At 47.3% G+C, this 17,400-nt stretch overlaps 3 protein-coding genes across 3 annotated transcripts; 2 read left to right on the top strand and 1 right to left on the bottom strand.

The window, feature by feature from the left end:
• Positions 1 to 2,746: 2,746 nt before the first annotated feature.
• LOC120676390 (F-box/FBD/LRR-repeat protein At1g13570-like) lies at positions 2,747 to 5,034 on the top strand. The gene is made up of 3 exons (XM_039957652.1): positions 2,747 to 3,856; positions 3,964 to 4,104; positions 4,201 to 5,034. Exons 1-3 carry the CDS (start codon positions 2,786 to 2,788, stop codon positions 4,564 to 4,566), a joined length of 1,578 nt encoding a protein of 525 aa, XP_039813586.1. The 5' UTR covers positions 2,747 to 2,785; the 3' UTR covers positions 4,567 to 5,034.
• A 3,551-nt stretch (positions 5,035 to 8,585) lies between these two features.
• On the top strand, positions 8,586 to 10,380 carry LOC120676250 (F-box/FBD/LRR-repeat protein At1g13570-like). Its single transcript, XM_039957483.1, has 3 exons — positions 8,586 to 9,454; positions 9,557 to 9,697; positions 9,795 to 10,380. Exons 1-3 carry the CDS (start codon positions 8,609 to 8,611, stop codon positions 10,194 to 10,196), a joined length of 1,389 nt encoding a protein of 462 aa, XP_039813417.1. The 5' UTR covers positions 8,586 to 8,608; the 3' UTR covers positions 10,197 to 10,380.
• Positions 10,381 to 13,402: 3,022 nt separating this feature from the next.
• LOC120676263 (L-type lectin-domain containing receptor kinase SIT2-like) lies at positions 13,403 to 15,778 on the bottom strand. The gene has a single exon (XM_039957497.1). It carries the CDS (start codon positions 15,650 to 15,652, stop codon positions 13,601 to 13,603), a length of 2,052 nt encoding a protein of 683 aa, XP_039813431.1. The 5' UTR covers positions 15,653 to 15,778; the 3' UTR covers positions 13,403 to 13,600.
• Positions 15,779 to 17,400: the final 1,622 nt, after the last annotated feature.

Raw genomic sequence — 17,400 nt, 5'->3', positions numbered from 1 at the left:
ACCGATGCGGCTGGGGCGCCAGCTATGTTGGAGCAGGGCCAGGGCCGCTCACGGGGATCCCGGTCTGCGCCGGTGGGCTACGCGACGCCTGCTTGGCGCTTTGGCGCACAGCGGCGCCCGCGTCGGCTCTGCGGCCATGAATGCGTGCGGGTGCGGGTAGCACTAGCACACCGAGGAGGAGGCGAGTACCGGGGCAAAATGGCAATGGGTCCTTTGGAGGAAAATCAAAATAGTATGCTTTTTCGGCTCTTTTTCTGCTAAAAAGATGCCATTTCTGCACGCTGATCCTGCTAGTTTGGTTTATTGGGTTTTTCTAGTTGTTCGCAAATGGCAGGTGGGGCCTACAGAAGAAGGCAGACTGGTCCTGGACACAACCGATAGCGCAAGGCAAACTGGCAAGAGCCATCTGTCCGTGGGCCGGGTCCAACTTGGCAGTGCGTGGGCCGTCCCCCATCTCGAAAACGTTTGTCCGCATCCGTGATCCAACTGAACATGCAGGTGGTGTTCCATCAGACCATCACTGACGCACTATTTGTGCAGCTGCCATGCTGTCTGCAGGAAACAAATATCAGGAACGAGATGTTACCATGATTTATCTTCAAGCGTGATAGCAGGAATAACAGCGGAGAAGATCATGGCCTAGGAAAACAGTGTTGACATTTTGTCCTGCCCGTTATGTTTAGCAATAAAATTTTCCTTCCGGTACGGTTATCACAACAGGGTTACTGAGATACTCCTTCAATAAAAATATTTTAGTCTGGCATATAAGTAATTTGCTGAGTCCGCAACATAATTGAGGTTCTTAAGAAAAGAAAATTGACTGAAATGGTTTCTAGTATAGGAACCATGCGTATGCAAGAACAAGGAAAGAAAAATGGGACGTCTATTCGTCGCCCTCAGAGGCCGCCCCCGGCCCCCTCTTCTACGGCCACCGGCTATTGGAAGCCCCGGCAATTCGAAACCCTAAAGGTTCGCCGCCGCCCACCACCACCCCGGCCGCCGGCGACCTCGCCGGCGGCCGCTCCCCCCACCTCCCACCCCGGCCGACCTTCCCCCACCTCCCACCCCTCACTGGCGCGCTCGTCTCCGCGAGGAAGATGAACAGTGGCGGCGCTTCTTCTTCCTTCTCTTTCTTCTGCACAGGAGTGCTCGCACCCGCGCGCGCGATGAATAGACACGGCGAGAAAAAGGGGATGATAGGAAAGGAGAGAGAAGACAAGGGATTAGATGATGATTTATATTGAAGAAACTACAAACTAGGAGATAGTTATTTGTGTATTATTTACAGGACATGATAAGTATATCACTATCTGATAATGTGTTGGTTGGGATTGTCCTAATATTTTCTGGGGTAGCAGTGCACATTAATTTGATCTGATGAATAAAGGTTTGTCGCCAGAGCCCTTTTTAGTGATTTAAGTCACATAAATAGGTGTTGTCAGAGACTCAGAGGCACATGCTCATGGCAATCAGTTTTTTTTTTTGCGACTTCTCATGGCAATCAGTTGTTGTCTATTCCATTCCATTCTCCACGTCAAGCTCATTTGGACCCAAATGAAAGCGTAATTGAAGGACAAGACATTTGTTTGAGGAGCAATTACCATTTCCTAATAAAAAAATAAAGAGGTGAAGTAAGGCATGTTTGTAGGTCGTTGGATGACCTCCAAAACACATGACATGTCATCTACTGGCATGATTGGAATGGAGCCTTGGACGACGATCGAGACAACAACGATCAGCACATGCTAGCTAGCTCCATGGGTGAATATGACGGTGATATATGGACTCTAGTGCCTTGTGCCAAGGCAATCCCAAAAGTTAGTCGTTTTTGCAGAAGAGGACAAGGTGCCTCATACCTCGGGAACGTCATATTCACCCAAGGCTGATGATCAATAGAGTCCTAGAAAAAGTAACCATGGCGGGGAACTATGTTGCATAATTCTACTAGTGTCCACCTCGATCTTTTTTTTGTTGCAATTGAGTAAAAATGTATACTTTATTGGAGGCAAAGGTAAATATAGACATTTTACATTGTTATGTATGTTTCTATATGTAGTTTGTATGTGTTAAAACAATATTCATATAAACTTCATTGAAGTTATAAAATACTTAACTCAGAATAAAATTAAAAATCTTACATTCTGGAATGCAGGTATTCTTATGTACCAACAATAGCTAGTATGTACCCTCGACCATCATAAATATAAATATATACTACACCAACAAACTTTAACATACAATATATAAAAAATATAATATTTTTAGATAGAAAGAGTTACATATTATAAAAATATGTTTTGTGATAAATATTAATAACAATTTCATAGGCTATCACTCCATATAATTTATATTATTGATGATTGCAAAGCATTTTATTTATGACTAAGGGTCTATTTGGATCCAAAGTGCTAATAGATGAAAGTGTTAAATTTTAGCACGAGCTCATCCAAACGAAAAATGCTAAGGAAATCAACTAAACTTTAGTCAAGATTTAAAAACTTTAGTATATATGTGTGTGCTAATATATACTAAAGTTTAACACTAAGATTTTAGTTAGACCTTAGCTGTAGCCAATTGCACCTTTTGGGATTGAGAGGGACCTTTGCAACTTTGCTGAATACGTTTTTTTTTAGAATGAACAGAAAACTTGTATGCCCGTCCAACCTGATCCCCCGCTCCGCGTACACGTGTTAAATTAGGGTCGACACGATCCAAGTCCAAGGAGGGGTCGACTCCATCCCTTGCACGCCGCCTTCGCGCACATCAGCAGGAAACCGAACAGGCCATGTGTTGCCTGAGCCCTTCTACGCCTTCCGTCTCGGCGACCTCGTCGCGGCGGGGTCAGATCGTCGCCTCAGAGTGGCCGCCGGATCCGTCTGACGGCTCGAACCCGCAGCCCGAAGGCCCGCCGCCTTCGCCAGCCCCGCCGCCCCAGGCCGTCGACACCGACGACGAGGAATTCGGCGGCGGGCCGGCCAAACGCGCTCGCCCGGAGTCCGGCTGCGGGGATGGGGTTTGCACCGCGGATCGGCCGGCCGGGGACGGCAGGGACCGAATCAGCGATCTCCCGGACGCCGTCCTGCTGTCCGTCCTCTCCTTCCTCCCCCTCCGCGACGCCGGGCGGACGGCGGTTCTCTCGTCGCGGTGGCGCGGCCTGTTCGATCAATCCCTCCTCGACTTCAACGCGTGCCAGCCGTTCCCCCCGGAGGAAGGCCGCGGCTGCGACTGGTTCATCCGCGCGATCACGGACATCCTCGCCGCCCGGCCGCGCATCCGCATCCGGAGCTTCCGCTTCGTCATGTACGGGAGGGGCTTCGACGGCCGCCTGGACGTCGTCGACGGCTGGCTCTGCGCCCTCGCGCGTCACGGCCTGAGAGAACTGGATGTCGACATGTTCTACGCGGGCCCCAGGCAGACTCTCCCGGAATCCCTCCTCAAGCTCGCCTCCCTCGAAACCCTCAAAGTGTTCAACTGCAGATTTCCCAATGCCGGATCGGCGCCGGCGCCGCTTCTCCCCGCCCTCAAGATACTTGACCTATCCAACGTGGACGTGCCTGAAGAATCCCTGCAGGCCATTCTGTCCTACGGCACCTCCCTGGAGTCTGTGAAGCTCAAGAACGTCACCGGAGTGGACAAGATTTGCCTTCGGTCCAAGAGCCTGACGCGCCTCTACGGTGACTTCGGCGACTTTAAAGAGCTCGTCGTTGAGGACGCCCCAAACCTCGAAGAATTGGTGGGTATCTGTTTGCCGAGCGGGAACGCGAAGGTGAAGATCGTTTTTGCGCCCAAGCTGGAGTTGCTGGGGTATCTGGGGATCAGCGTCCGCCCACTCGTGCTGCATGACACTGTGTTTGATGTAATGCCCTTTCCCCTTCTGCTGGTTGCAGCTCTGAACATTTTGGATGATATTGCTCTGAAATGGTTCTGACTACTGAATTCTGCTATATGTTCTGCATATTACAGGGAGGGATCGTGCAGCTCAGGACACTGATGCACAGCGTCAAGACATTGGCCATCCAAGTGCCCTTCTCCGAAAAGGGATACACCGTCTTCGTTTCTCAATTGCTCAAATGTTTCCCCTGTCTCGAGGCGCTCCACGTGGAGGTAATATTATGGTTGCACTTAACTGCTTACCGGCCTCTGATTTGTGATGTCTCTGGCTAACCCTGATTATGTGTTCGTCACACTTCATCTGGGCAGCCTAATAAGCATTCTATCTCCCGGCGGTTTAATGTTGAAGAATGGGGGGACACTGAAAATTCTATTCAGTGCATTGAGCATTCCATCAGCAGAGTGGTCTTCGAGTGTTTTGGAGGGGAAGACTGCCAGTGGGGGTTTCTGACCTTTCTGCTATCCATGGCAAGAGCTCTGAAGCTTGTCGAGGTCTACTGTTGGACGGGCAAAGATTGGGCCAGTGACCAGTTAGAGCTACTGGATCCTAAAAAAAGAGCCTCCCCGGATGCCGAAATCCAGTTTTTCACAATTTGTAAGCCAATCAGTGACCTTTACTTGTGCCACTGCTGCACTCAGCGATGCCAGAAGAAAAACAGAGTTGCTCTGATATAAGCTATTCAAGCTTCACATGCTGAATTCTGATGATAATTTGAAGCAGCAAAAGAATAAGATGTTGTTACTGTCCCGATCTTGCTTGCAATTTCAGGTGTTGACTGAAGGTTTCTAATTCCGTCCAGGGTGCACAAGTTGTGATATTTACGTTTGAAGTATAAGGAGCTGTTTATTTAGTTGGCGACAGGAGAACAATTTGTGTAGGTTGCAGACTAGCAAGTAGCAGGGTAGTTTTCTTGTTGCCCTGGTGGTCTGGTTTGTATCAATTAGCTAGTAAGATAGCCTGGTTGAGCGTGTAGGAGTATGAATGAAAATTTGAAAAGATAGCTTGTAGTCTTGTACATAGGGGGAACATCTAGTTTTCAATATCCATGAAATTGCTGTCAGTTGCATGAGCAGTATTTAGCTTTGAGCACCAGGCACTTTCAGTTTGTACATCATTGATTCTGGTCAACTTTCATTTGGTTCGTCCATGTCCATATATGGTCTTTGTTTGATATTTCAGTAACTGCCATCTTCTCAGCAGTCAGCGGTCGATTGTCTGTTCGTGGATTACAAAACAATTCTCTGAAAGAATAGGATGACTGTCGGCATCAAGTCGAGCTCCAATGGCACACTGAGATCATATAAACAGTTTTTTTACACCATCTTTTTTTTGGGTGGGTGGGGGGGGGGGGGGGCATGTCCTTTGTTTTTTCAGTCACTTTACTACTGCTAATTTGTAACAACATACTCCCTCCGTCCCAAAAAGACAAGTCACTCTATGATTCAAAATCTGTTTCAAAAAAGTCATCCTACCATATTTAAAAAGTATATGTGCATGCAAGAATCAATTAGTGCCAAATAAGTAAACATGGTCATTTTACCTTCTTGTTAAGTTGTCCTAGAATTTCTAGAATGACTTGTTTTTTTAGGACGGAGGGACTATCTCGTCTCCCTCTACTTTCGATGACGAGCTCTCCCTCTCCCTGCACGCCATGCTCTCGAAGTGCACTGCGCTGGAGCGCCTGAGGATATATGGCATATTGGCATGTGCAGATATGACTGCGGCCATGTCCATGTCCAGTCTAAGTCTCAAGATCTTGTAGTGAAGGAAACTTCGATGAGCTTCTTCACCGAATACGCTCCCAAGCTGGAGCGGCGTGTTGGTTGTCCTGTTGGCATATTTCTTTCTTCCTGGTTACGTCACTAAGCTGATACTGTCTCACTGTTATGTGCTGACTGCCGACAAACTTGCCATCAGAAACTGCCCATGTGTGTATGTGACCAGGAAAATGAAACAGCGCGGCATCTGTGCTGAACTACTGCTACGCCAAAGAAGTTTGGACGAAGGAGTGGACTGGGCTTCCGTTCACTGTGCCAGATCAAGTGGAGCGTGGAGGTTTCGTTTGAAGCATGGTGGCCAAGGAAGCCCATGTGAGGTCGGCTGCTGAGGAGGAACACTGCTGCTATTCTCATGTATACTGTATCTATGGCAATTGTGGGAAAAGAGGATCAGGCAGGAGGGTCTTCGAACAAAATTGTCTGCTGCCTGGGCAGGTTCTAGGATTGATCAAGGAAGAAGTTGCTCTGCGACAGGTAGCTTGTAGTTGTGGTACACCAGATTTCTGATTTATTCCCCGTTGATTTTAGATGTACGTCTGAGTGTGAAATTCTACGCAAGATTTCATTTTCTTCCTTCTTAAATGACATAGCACTATTGCAGTGCTCCTGCTTTTCTTTTAAAAAATGTAGCACTGGATCAGTAAACATTTTTCTGTTCAGTGCATTTCTTGAACATTGTAGTATGAAAGTTCTGCTATGGAAAGGAAAACCCTGGGCTAGAGCTTCTCCAGATGCTGAGTTCTCTTTTCTGTTCCAGGTCGCAAGCTGTTCCTTAGCCACTGCTGCTGCCAGGTATGCCAGAAGTATAGCGTTGCTCAGGTGCTCTGATATAAGCTTTCCATTCAGAATCCACAGGCTGAAACGTGAGCTGCATAACTGAATAACTGGTGGTGGTGTTGCTGCATCGATTCCCTTGCAATTTCTAATGTTGAGTTGGATTTTGTTGGATTTTGCCGATGCCACTCTGGGTTGCATGAGCCGTGGTGTCTCTGCCTGGTTTCTCATCATGAACGTAATTAGCGTACCAACAGGAGTACAATATCTGCAGGGTGTAGATTAGCAGTCCTAGTCTTCCTGTTGTTCTCGTCGGATGTACAGCAACTTGACAGTTGCCTACTAGAATATTCATACAATGATTTAGCATGCTAGAATTTATTGATACTATGGGAGAGAGTGGAACTCGAAAAGCGAACCGTGGAATTTTGCTGTGTTGCATTTTGCTCAGTGCCTGATTGCTATTGCTCACTGTGCTGCGTTCAGTCATCGCTCTGACTCGGCGTTCAGCCATTTTGTTCAGGAGTGCATTCACATCCAGAAATTCTGACTTTTCCTTTGATTACTCGAAGGCTTTCTTGAACCCTCGAAATCTTCTAGTGCGGCCGCGTCGGCGTCCGGTCTCCGAGCCTGAAGATCCTGAGCAACGACGGCTATTTCGATGAGCTCTTCGTCGAGGACGCTCCCAGCCCGGGGAAAATTTTCTCCGCGAAAAAATTCCGAGAAATCCGATAATCACGTTTATTGGTGGTGACCGGTTTTATAAAAATTCTCGGTAATTTTGAATTCGTACTTAACCCCTTACCCTCTAAGCTACATATCTTCTAATTTCTAAGCATTGTGATGTCTTGTTTTGTATATTAGATTGTTTCGATATCATCTAGAATATTTTGTGTAAGATTTGAGGAATTTTTTTATAAATTTTGTCCGAAAGAGAAACGGCAAATCCAATAAATTTTTGAGAAATCCGATAAATAAGTTTATTGGCCATCTCTGATTTTTTACCAGTAAAGTTAACCCACCCAGCCTCGAGTTACAAGGAGCCCGCTTCAGGGTCGCGCACGCACTTTCGAAAAAAAAAACATTCTACTAGCACCACCCGTTGTTTCATCGATATGGCATTTGCAGTTCCATGAGAATTAACGGTGATTGCATTGCACGCGCAGAGAGATCAGATTCTGGTGATGACCTTGATGCCAAGAGCCCAAGACTGAAGACGCTTGCCGTCGAACTGATGAACAGAAGCGTGGGGGTACATCAATTGGTTCATGCAGATGCTCGAGCTGTTCCCTCGCCTAGAGACGCTCTGCATAAGGGTAAGATGATCTTTGCAGTCTGAATTTGCACCCATGATCAAAGAAGACTTAACAGAGTCAAGGGCAGCGCTTGGATCCGTACCTTGCAATTGCATTGTCAAACAGCTACAGAAAGTGGTGTTTGAGGTTTGCAGAGGTCGCGAATGGCAGAGGGAGATGGCCAAGTTCCTCCACCGGAGGAGCAGGTTCCTGAAAACAATGGAATTCCACTGCATGGATGACATCTGCACTTCATTTGTTAGGTCGGGTCCCGAGCCAAAAAATGGTAAATATATTTGATTACGAATCCAATTATATAAAATTTGCACTATAAAAAAAATCAATAGTCAAATTATTGATCAAATATTGCAAAGTTTGAATCATGATGTGCGTGTGCACTTTATAAAAATAGAAGGAAGGAGTATTTAATAAAGCCTATGTATCTAAATGGTCAAAACGATTAATAATTTAAAACAAAGGGAGTATATGAATAGAGTTGATAGGCAGGGATTGATGGCTGTTTCTAGCTACCGTTTGCTAGAACTTCAGAACCATTAGAGCACATTTGTACGGGGAGAATCGATCGGCAAGTTCTACAAGTTTTGGATTTTTAGATTGTTCCTACTTCAATGGGTTAATTAGATATGTCACTAGCAAATTTCCTATATTCGTAAATGGTGACGCCGTAAATTTTTTCATCATCGTGAGTAGGTCAACTTGAATGGATATCCAACACCCCCCCCCCCCCCCCCCCCCCCCCCCCGCGCGCAAGGTAACATATTTTTCTTTTTTTTCCCCCAGAAGCAGCCGCTCCAGCAGGCAGCGAGAGCGCAGCAAACCTAAATATCACACGTCGTCACCGGCCGGGGATGGCGGCGGACGTCGGCACGGACCTCCCCTGCGACCGCCTCAGCGACCTCCCGGACGCCATCCTAGTCTCCATCCTCTCCCTCCTCCGGCTCGACGAGGCTGCGAGGTGCACCGTCCTCGCCCCCCGATGGCGCCGCCTATTCTCCTCCACCCTCCTGCTCAACTTCAACGCCAACATGCCGGACCGCCTCGACACAATCGGCACCGTCAACTCCATCCTCGCCGCGCACCCGACCGCGCCGGTCCGCTCCTTCCGCGCCAGCTGGCGCTTCATCCCCCCTGGCAAGGACCTATCCAGCGGCGGCTGGCTCCAGGAGCTCGCGCGCCGCGGCGTCGAGGAGCTCTTCCTCGACTTCGACTTCCACGGCTGGCATCATAGGATCCCGGACTCCCTCTTCGACTGCTCCTCCCTGAAGCGCCTCCGCGCGAGCGCCTGCACTTTCCCGGACGTCCCCAAGGCCGGGTTCGGCGCCGCGCCCGCCCCGCCCCTGGCACGCCTGACCGAGATCGAGCTTGATTGGGTCGTCATCTCCGATGCCTTCGTGAACTTCTTGCTCTCGCAGTGCACGGCACTGGAGCGCCTGAGTATGTATGGAACGAGCAACTGCGGCCTCGTCCATGTTCGATCTCCAAGCCTCAAGATCCTGAAGAGCGAAGGCGACTTCGATAAGCTCTTCATCGAGTACGCTCCCAATCTGGAGTGGCTGCTCGGTGAGTACATGCACCTGAAAGGAGAATGGTCGAAAGGGGTGTGCCTCAAGATTGCGCATGCGCCGAAGCTGAAGTTCATGGGCTACCTCAGCATGAACTTACATAAGTTTGAGATTGGGGAAACAATGTTCACGGTGAGCTTACTCTAGCAGACCAGCACAACCCACTGATGTGCAATCAGAAATTAGCTATTCGATATGCAGTTTTCATCTGAATCAACCATGTCATGTACGCAGGAGCACCAAATTATTGTGAAGACATTGATGCCGAGCCTAAAGACACTTGCAATCGAAGTAAGCTACACATATGAGGGGTACATTGATTGGATCATCCAACTGCTCAACCTGTTCCCTTGCCTAGAGGCGCTCTACATCAGGGTAAGTTGATCTGGCTACTGCATTGTGTGTTATTGTACCTGCTCCTTGGTCTTCCATTGATCAACCTCGATGGCCAAAATTTGTTCATGTTCTTCAGTCAGATACTTGGTCCAGGATCCAAGCTGCTGCATCGGAGTCGTGGGACGTGTTGAGACACAACCCCTGCGTCCATAACCACCTCGAGAAAGTGGTGTTCGAGGCTTATAGGGGGCAAGAGTGGCAGCAGGAGATGGCCAAGTTCCTTCACGGGAGAAGCAGGGTCCTCAAAGCCGTGGAGTTCCACTGCATGCGTGAAAGTGGTGGTGGCACCAAGGATCATACAAAGCCACCGAGTGTAGAATGGGTCAGGAAGCAGCAGGAGCTCCTCTGCCTTGACAGACGCGCATCTAAGGATGCTCGCTTCCTCTTCTTCAGAGGTAAGCTGCCAGGCAATCATTGGGATAATTGTCACCATGATTGGTACAAGAGAAAGTACTATGATGAAATCTACGAGGTCTGAGTTGAACAAATCACGATTCGGGATTAGAGTTAATGCTTGATGTTAATGGTTCTGATTGTTCCTGTGCTTTTTGGTAGGGGATTGATTGGTGTTTCTAAGTTGTTATGTAGCCTGAAAGTTCACGTACTAATATGTTAGTTTTCTATGTAGTTCATCTTATCAGCTGCTAATTTCTGTTATGTTGGCAATGGTGGATGCTTCTTCAGGATAAATTGGATACTTATATTTTGTTCTAGTTCATGTATTTTTTTTTTGTTACTAGGACTTGGGAAAACGTTGATATGGTCTTCAAGACCATCAGTGAAGCAATGCTATCAGCTGCCACAAGGTTTAAGTCGCACAAATCTTGCTTTGTAAACTGTTCACCACAGTGCTGACCATGAGGCTCACTCCTTTTGCTGACAAGCTCATAAGTACAACACAGACTGCCTTCGTCCCTGGGAGGTACATTCTGGATGGGGTCATCATTCTCCCCGAAGTGTTGCATGAAGTCATGAACTAAGAGTGAGGAAAAAGAGAGGTATGATTTTGAAATGGGGTTTCATGATAGAGGTGTTAAGAAAAACTTCCCAGAAAAATGGATAGAATGGATGAAACTAGACCTGATCGCGGGACACCCGACCCGATAAACCCAACCCAACCCGCCCGAAAAAACCCGACCCGACCCGACCAAGTGACGGGTCGGGTACGGGCCAAAATATTTGACCCGAAAAAAAAACCCGATTCAACCCGAAAATTACATACAAAATTGCGGGTCAACCCGACCCAACCCAAATCCGACCTGACCCGACCATGTCATGGGCCGGGCATGGGCTAATATTTTTTGACCCGAAACTCAAAGTGATCCAACCCGAACCCAACCCGACCCGACAGATGAAACAAATAATTGAGAGAGGAAGAGTGGGCATCAATATTAATGGAAAACCCAGTGAATATTTTAGAACATTCAAGGGGCTCCGGTAGGGGGACCCCCTCTCGCCCCTTCTTTTCAATCTGGTCTGTGCTGCATTAGCCTCAATGCTAGAGGAGCTGGAGAAATCCAAGGGCTGATACCGGACTTGATTGATGGGGGGTTGACACATTTGCAGTATGCTGAAGATACTGTGATCTTTATGGATTTGAACACACAATCAATTTATCAATACAAAAATCTTGCTATACTATTTTGAAAACATGTCAGGCCTGAAAATAAATTACCAGAAAATCTAGGTATATGTTATTGGGGCTACTGAGGATGACCAAAAGAGGGTGGCAGATTTGTTTAACTGCAATGTTGGGACTTTCCTATGAAAACCTGTGAATTATGGTGAGTGATCGCCATCTGTTTGCTGCTAATCTGCCATTCTTACATCAAAAAGTGGAGAAGAAACTACCTACTTGGCAGAGTGCTACTCTTTCTGTGTGTGTGTGTGTGTGGGGGGGGGGGGGGTAAGACGGTTTTGATTGAAGCTTGTCTAAGTGCTATCCCAAATTATTCAATGGGAGTATACCTCTTACCTGAGGAATCACACCATAAGATGGATACTGCACGTTTTAAATTTTTCTGGCATGGGCCAAACTTGAAGAGGAAGTATCATAGGGCCAGTTGGGACCTCTTAATGAGGCCAAAGAATGCAGGGGGGATGGGATTTACAAACACCATAGTGATGAATAAATGCCTGTTAGCGAAATGAATCTTTAAGATAGAAAATGGAGTGGATACTATGTGCTGCAATCTGTACAGGAAAAAATACTTAAAAAGCAAAAGCTTGTTTAGCTGCAAAAATACAATTGGGAGCTCTAAGATGTCTTGAGTAATCATCGAAAAGCATGAAATTTACCAAAACTTGCAACATTCTGAAAGGGGCCGGGCCGATCCAGGCGATGTGCTGGTCGAGTACGTACAACTTTTTCTTTCAAACCTTATTATGCTGCACGCAGAGCATCTCCAAGAGTTTGCTAAACTGATTTGTCATTTTTGATTTTTTGCAAAAATGAAATTTTTTTTGCCTCCAACAGTTTTGCATTTGACTTGGCATTTTTTGGCAAGTTGTCAAATACGGGTCTCCAACGCGCAAATATGCGCGCTCAGAGCATCTCCAGCAGTTTGTCATATTTTACTTGACATATCTTGTGTTTTGCCAACTTCTAAAAGATATACCAAGTAAAAAAAGAACTTATCTCCAACAGTTTGACATAATTCACCAGATCTAACTTACATCAGGAATTCTGAGAGAGAAATAAAATTATATTTATGCCCTTCCACCTCTTAAAAACTTAAATCAGTAACCCTTCTCTGTTATTTATTTTTTTCACCCTCCCACCTGACTAGAAACCACGATGACAACCGCGTGCCGTGCGCGTATATTTGCGCGCTGGAGGCTGGTTTTTCCCAAATTGCCAAAAATTACCAAGTCTTTTGTCAAACTGTTGGAGGAGTATTTTTAATATTTTTGCCAAAAATCAAAGATGACAATTCCATTTTCCAAACGGCTAGAGATGCTCTCACATCCGCCGCGCATTCACCATCTTTCTTCTTCCCGCGTGTCCCACGCAGCCAGGTCCAGTCCGTGTGTCCCAGGTAGCCAGGCTGCGTGCGGTGCGTGCCCGCGTGTCCAGGCCGCCGGTCGCCGCGCCTGCCGCGGTACGGCCTCGGCAATCGAGCAGCAGCAATATGAACCTTTATGGAGAATTAAATCTAAACGAAATAAAAAACACATTACACAATTTGTCTGTAAATCGCGAGACGAATCTAATGAACCTAATTAAGTCGTAATTAGACTCTAAATTGCTATAGTAATACTACAGTAAACAACCTTGTTTACCTCTGATGATGATGAATTACTTAGGCTCATTAAATTCGTCTCGCGATTTACAGACGAGTTCTGTATTTTATTTTGTAATTAGTCTATATTTAGTACTTCAAATGTAGAAAGATGCCCTTTCAAAAATTTTACATAGCACAACTAAACAAGACCGAAGAATAAAAATGCAATTTCGTTTCTCTTCCAGGATTCTTGATGCAAGAAGGATAGAGAGAAGATTTTAGATCTAGGCTTACTTGTTTAGTGAAAAGTGCAGGGTTCCAGATGCGAATGAGTTTTTCTTTTTGCCAAGTCTAAAATAAAAAACTATTGGAGAGAAGCTGTCTTTTTTACTTGGTATATATTTTTGGGAGTTGGCAAATCACAAAATTTGCCAAGTAAAATTTGGCAAACTCTTGAAAATGCTCGTAAGATCATATTACTATATAGATAATTAATCTCAAATGGAAAATACATGCTCTGGTAGGTTCAATGCACATTGAGTGGACAATATTACATGATTTGATATATAAATACATAGGCCAGATAAATTGACTGAAACTCTGCCGGACACAGAGGCAGGCAGAGCAGCAAAGTAACACAGCACGCATGGAGGCCGGGTCACCTTCCTCTGGAAAGATCGGTTATAGCCGTGGTTGGACATGACATGGCATGCTGCATTTCATCCTGCAGGAGGGGCTCCACGCTGATCATCAGCAAGGTATCAGGTTGCAAGTCTGTTGGGAGCGCTGCATCCCTCTGGAGGTACTGCATGACAAGGCGCATCCGAGGCCTGGCGTTCGGCGACGGGTGACAGCACAGCAGGCCAAGCTTCAGGACCAGCTCTATCTCCTCCTCCACATAGTCGTCACCCAGTCTCGGGTCGATGGCGTCGGTAATGGAGCCACGCCGCCATGCCGCAAGCACCCAGTCCGCCAGGGCAACAGGCTCTCCATCGGCCCGGATTATTGGCCGCCTTGCACAGGCGACCTCCATCATCAGGACGCCGAATGCGAACACGTCGGTTGCTTTGGTTGCCTTGCCAAGCCTTGCCACCTCTGGGGCGATGTAACCCCACGTCCCTGCCATGTGTGTCGTGTGAGCGTCAGCTCCATGAGCATGGGACCTTGCAAGGCCGAAATCACCCAACCTCGCATTCATCTCGCCGTCGAGTAGAACATTGCTTGTTTTGATGTCCCTGTGGATGACGACCTGCTCCCAGTGCTCATGGAGATAGAAAAGACCTGATGCGACGCCTTCGATGATGCGGAACCTTTGAGCCCAGCATAGACGATTATTGGTGGCGCTGTGATCTTGATTATGCAAGTAACAGTCCAGGCTTCCATTGGGCATATAGTCATACACCAAGAGAAGCTGTTGCTTGTGGCGACAATAACCAAGCAGTTGAACAAGATTGCGGTGGCCGAGATGACCAAGGATGACTATCTCGGCCAGGAATTCCTTCATCCCTTGCTTTGACCCCGGTGACACGCGCTTAATTGCAACTGCCTGCTTGGAGACGGGCAGCACTCCCTTGTAAACACTCCCAAAGCCTCCTCTGCCGAGAAGCACCTCGTCCTTGAATCCACTGGTGGCAACCAATAGATCTTTGTGGGTGAATGATGGAGGCCCATACTCCCTTTCCCACTCGAGTTCAGTTTTTCTTGCTTGCAATCGCCTCTTCATATGGACCTTAACAAGAAGAGCACAAACAACTACGGCGACTGTAACAGTTGGTAAGAGAACTATGCATAGTATTGTCTTGTAATTGTAATTGCTCGGCCGACCCTCAATTTTCTGCGCAAGGCCTAGGATGGTTTTGTAGTCGAGCTGTGCAGCTTCTCCGTCCAGCTTGAAGCTCCAGCCAATGATGTAATGCTTGCAGTTAAGGATGCCATTCGCTGAGGAAAACCCGGCATACATGGTGCTCGTCGCTGCCAAAACGGAGGAAAGATTGTATGCCACCGAGAGCAGTGGCCTCTTGGGCTTGGGGGACCTCAAGTAGTAAGGCGCTATGGTGACGTTCACCCTGGTATGCTTGCTGTCGTATTCCACCCACACCTGCATCGGTTTTCTACTGACAAGGCTCAAAGGATGAAACTCGCCATCAGTGGTGTAGTAACCTGCAGTGCGGGAGGCCATGGAAACCAGGCTATTGACGTCGATCCCGATGTGGTTGCCGTCGATGTCACTGAATTCCGTGTTGAGTATGGTATCAAGCTCGATAGCAAGGAGGCGATTTGATGGGTTACCATTATTATTGGAATTGAGAAGGCCCATGAACTGGCCAGGCAAGGCGCTAGAAAAATCCTTGGTGGAAGAAAGCACAAAGGCAAGACCATGGCTACTCAAGTCTTGATATGGCCCGATGATGACGAAGACAAAGGTTGTGGAGAAGGATGGAGCAGAGGAGCTACTTGGAACGACGGCACTTGTGAAGTTGAGAGGGTAAGTGTAGAAAGCATGACCTTTGAACTGCGCCTGCCCGCTGGTTAGGCGCAAGAGGCCGTCGATGACTGAAGCTTCACCGTCCATGGTGAGGTCGTTACCAAAGAAACCATCGTAGATGAACTGGCCATCACCAATGGCGGCGCCAGTACCAGATACAGACAGCAGGAGAAGCACGAGGATCGGGAGCGGACACTGCAGGTGCAGGAAGCTAAGATGATGCATCTTCAGCTTCAGGCATAGGCTTCGAACGGATCGTGTGACAAGCCTACAGAGTCAGTGGTGAAGAGCACATCCAGGTCTTAAGTTTCTTGGCTTCACCACGGATTGATCAGTCCAGCAAAATTATTCTAGGTCCACTCAGTTTAATGTAGCAGGCCGGCCGGAGACCGGCATCAGGTCAACCTTTAATTTACCATTTTTTAATTTGCAGCAGTCTTTAATTACTTGACAGCTCCGGTTACCAAACTTCGCCCCAAAATACAGTCTGGTGCTCTCGACTAGTCTGCTCTGTCAAAATCAAACGTGGGTGCGTTGACTGACTTTCTGCACTTCCTGAATTGTGCCCCACAAATGATCGCATCATCAAACATGGAGGCAAGCAAACCCAATCTGCCAGCTGTCACATAGGGGATGAAACGACTACCCACATTAATGGCCCAGTGCTCGTACGCAACAGAAGTTTGGAATGCAATAGCAACCCGTACTCAACTTTGTGTTCCTACAACACTGAACATTCCCCGGATCAAAGATTGGTGGACTCGCTTATGTGCAGCAAACAGCCAACAACTTGACCAGCATCTGCAAGCTATCATCTACACTGCTTGGAACCTTTGGAAGGAGCGCTGCCGGAGCGTGTTTGACAACAAGGCACAAAGGCCGTCACAACTAGTAGAGGTCATCACACAGGACCTTCATGATTTTCGTTTAGCACGGGCGACTAGTTGATTTCCTGTAACTACTGTCAGTTAGCTTCTTTATTTTCTGGTTTTTGTAACCTCTTGTACATATCTTGCTCCCTACTATAATGCATAAGCAGAGCACCTGCTATTTTCCTAAAAAAAAAAGATATTTCCCAATCTATTTCAGATCTAGTTACCTGGGTGTATGAGAAAACAAAAATTTTCTCGACTGCTTCGATGTGCAAAGAATTAATGTTCCTCGATCTAATCAATAGATGGCTGATTGGGGTATGGGATGCCCCACTTCCCAAAAAAAATTAAGATCTTTCTTTGGCAAGTGTACAACGATAAAATCCAATCAGCTGACCAATTTCGGAAAAGGAACTGGCCGGGAGAAATATCCTATAAAGGTTTGCGGTCTGGATGAAACAATTGATCATATCATCTTCGGGTGTACGCTTGCTCAGATTGTCTGGTGTGTGTGTGCAGAGATCTGCGGGGGGGCATAGAGCCCCCACAAGCGTTCATGAGTGGCAGGTGTTGGGATCTCTGCTTTGTAGATGTTCAGACAGGGAGCATAAACAGTAAGAAAGGTGGCAATGAAAGTGAGTGTCGAACTCTCCAATAATGATCAGAAAATTCAACCCTCTACACTGTGGAGAGAGGGGGCTATTTATACCCCTAGCCCTTGGCCAGGTTTTCCTAAATTGCCCCCTCCCAACTCATTTACAGCCCATTCTCAGCCGGTTCCGGGCTAAAATTACAAGGTGAGAGGTTTACAAGTCCGATCTTCTCACGTATTCGGAAAGTGTACAACTCCGACTTTCTTACATATTCACGTTTTACTCACACGTCTTCAGTCGACGAAGGTTACAATAACCTTCGGGTACCTCCGGGAGTTTGGGCCATGAAGGTTCCATCAACGATCGACCAGCCGCCATCGTTCCCGGCCGCGGGCTCCTTGCTCGAAGGCCTTGATCTTCGAGTTTATGCTTCCGGGTGGCCGTTCGTCACCTTCGGCGCGGAGGAGGCGGTACCCTTCGACCGAAGGCCTTGGTATTTGCGCTTGCG

The sequence above is a fragment of the Panicum virgatum genome, chromosome 5N, assembly GCF_016808335.1.
Source record: "Panicum virgatum strain AP13 chromosome 5N, P.virgatum_v5, whole genome shotgun sequence".
NCBI lineage: Eukaryota > Viridiplantae > Streptophyta > Magnoliopsida > Poales > Poaceae > Panicum > Panicum virgatum.
Note: the sequence above shows the minus strand (reverse complement) of the source record. Positions and strands in the feature narration are given on the sequence as shown.

Coding starts and splice junctions, on each gene's coding strand:
- LOC120676250 (XM_039957483.1), top strand. CDS start 8,609: ATGGCGGCGGACGTCGGCACGGACCTCCCCTGCGACCGCCTCAGCGAC. Junction 9,455..9,556: donor TTGGGGAAACAATGTTCACG/GTGAGCTTACTC, acceptor TCATGTACGCAG/GAGCACCAAATTATTGTGAA. Junction 9,698..9,794: donor TAGAGGCGCTCTACATCAGG/GTAAGTTGATCT, acceptor CATGTTCTTCAG/TCAGATACTTGGTCCAGGAT.
- LOC120676263 (XM_039957497.1), bottom strand. CDS start 15,652: ATGCATCATCTTAGCTTCCTGCACCTGCAGTGTCCGCTCCCGATCCTC.
- LOC120676390 (XM_039957652.1), top strand. CDS start 2,786: ATGTGTTGCCTGAGCCCTTCTACGCCTTCCGTCTCGGCGACCTCGTCG. Junction 3,857..3,963: donor TGCATGACACTGTGTTTGAT/GTAATGCCCTTT, acceptor TGCATATTACAG/GGAGGGATCGTGCAGCTCAG. Junction 4,105..4,200: donor TCGAGGCGCTCCACGTGGAG/GTAATATTATGG, acceptor TCATCTGGGCAG/CCTAATAAGCATTCTATCTC.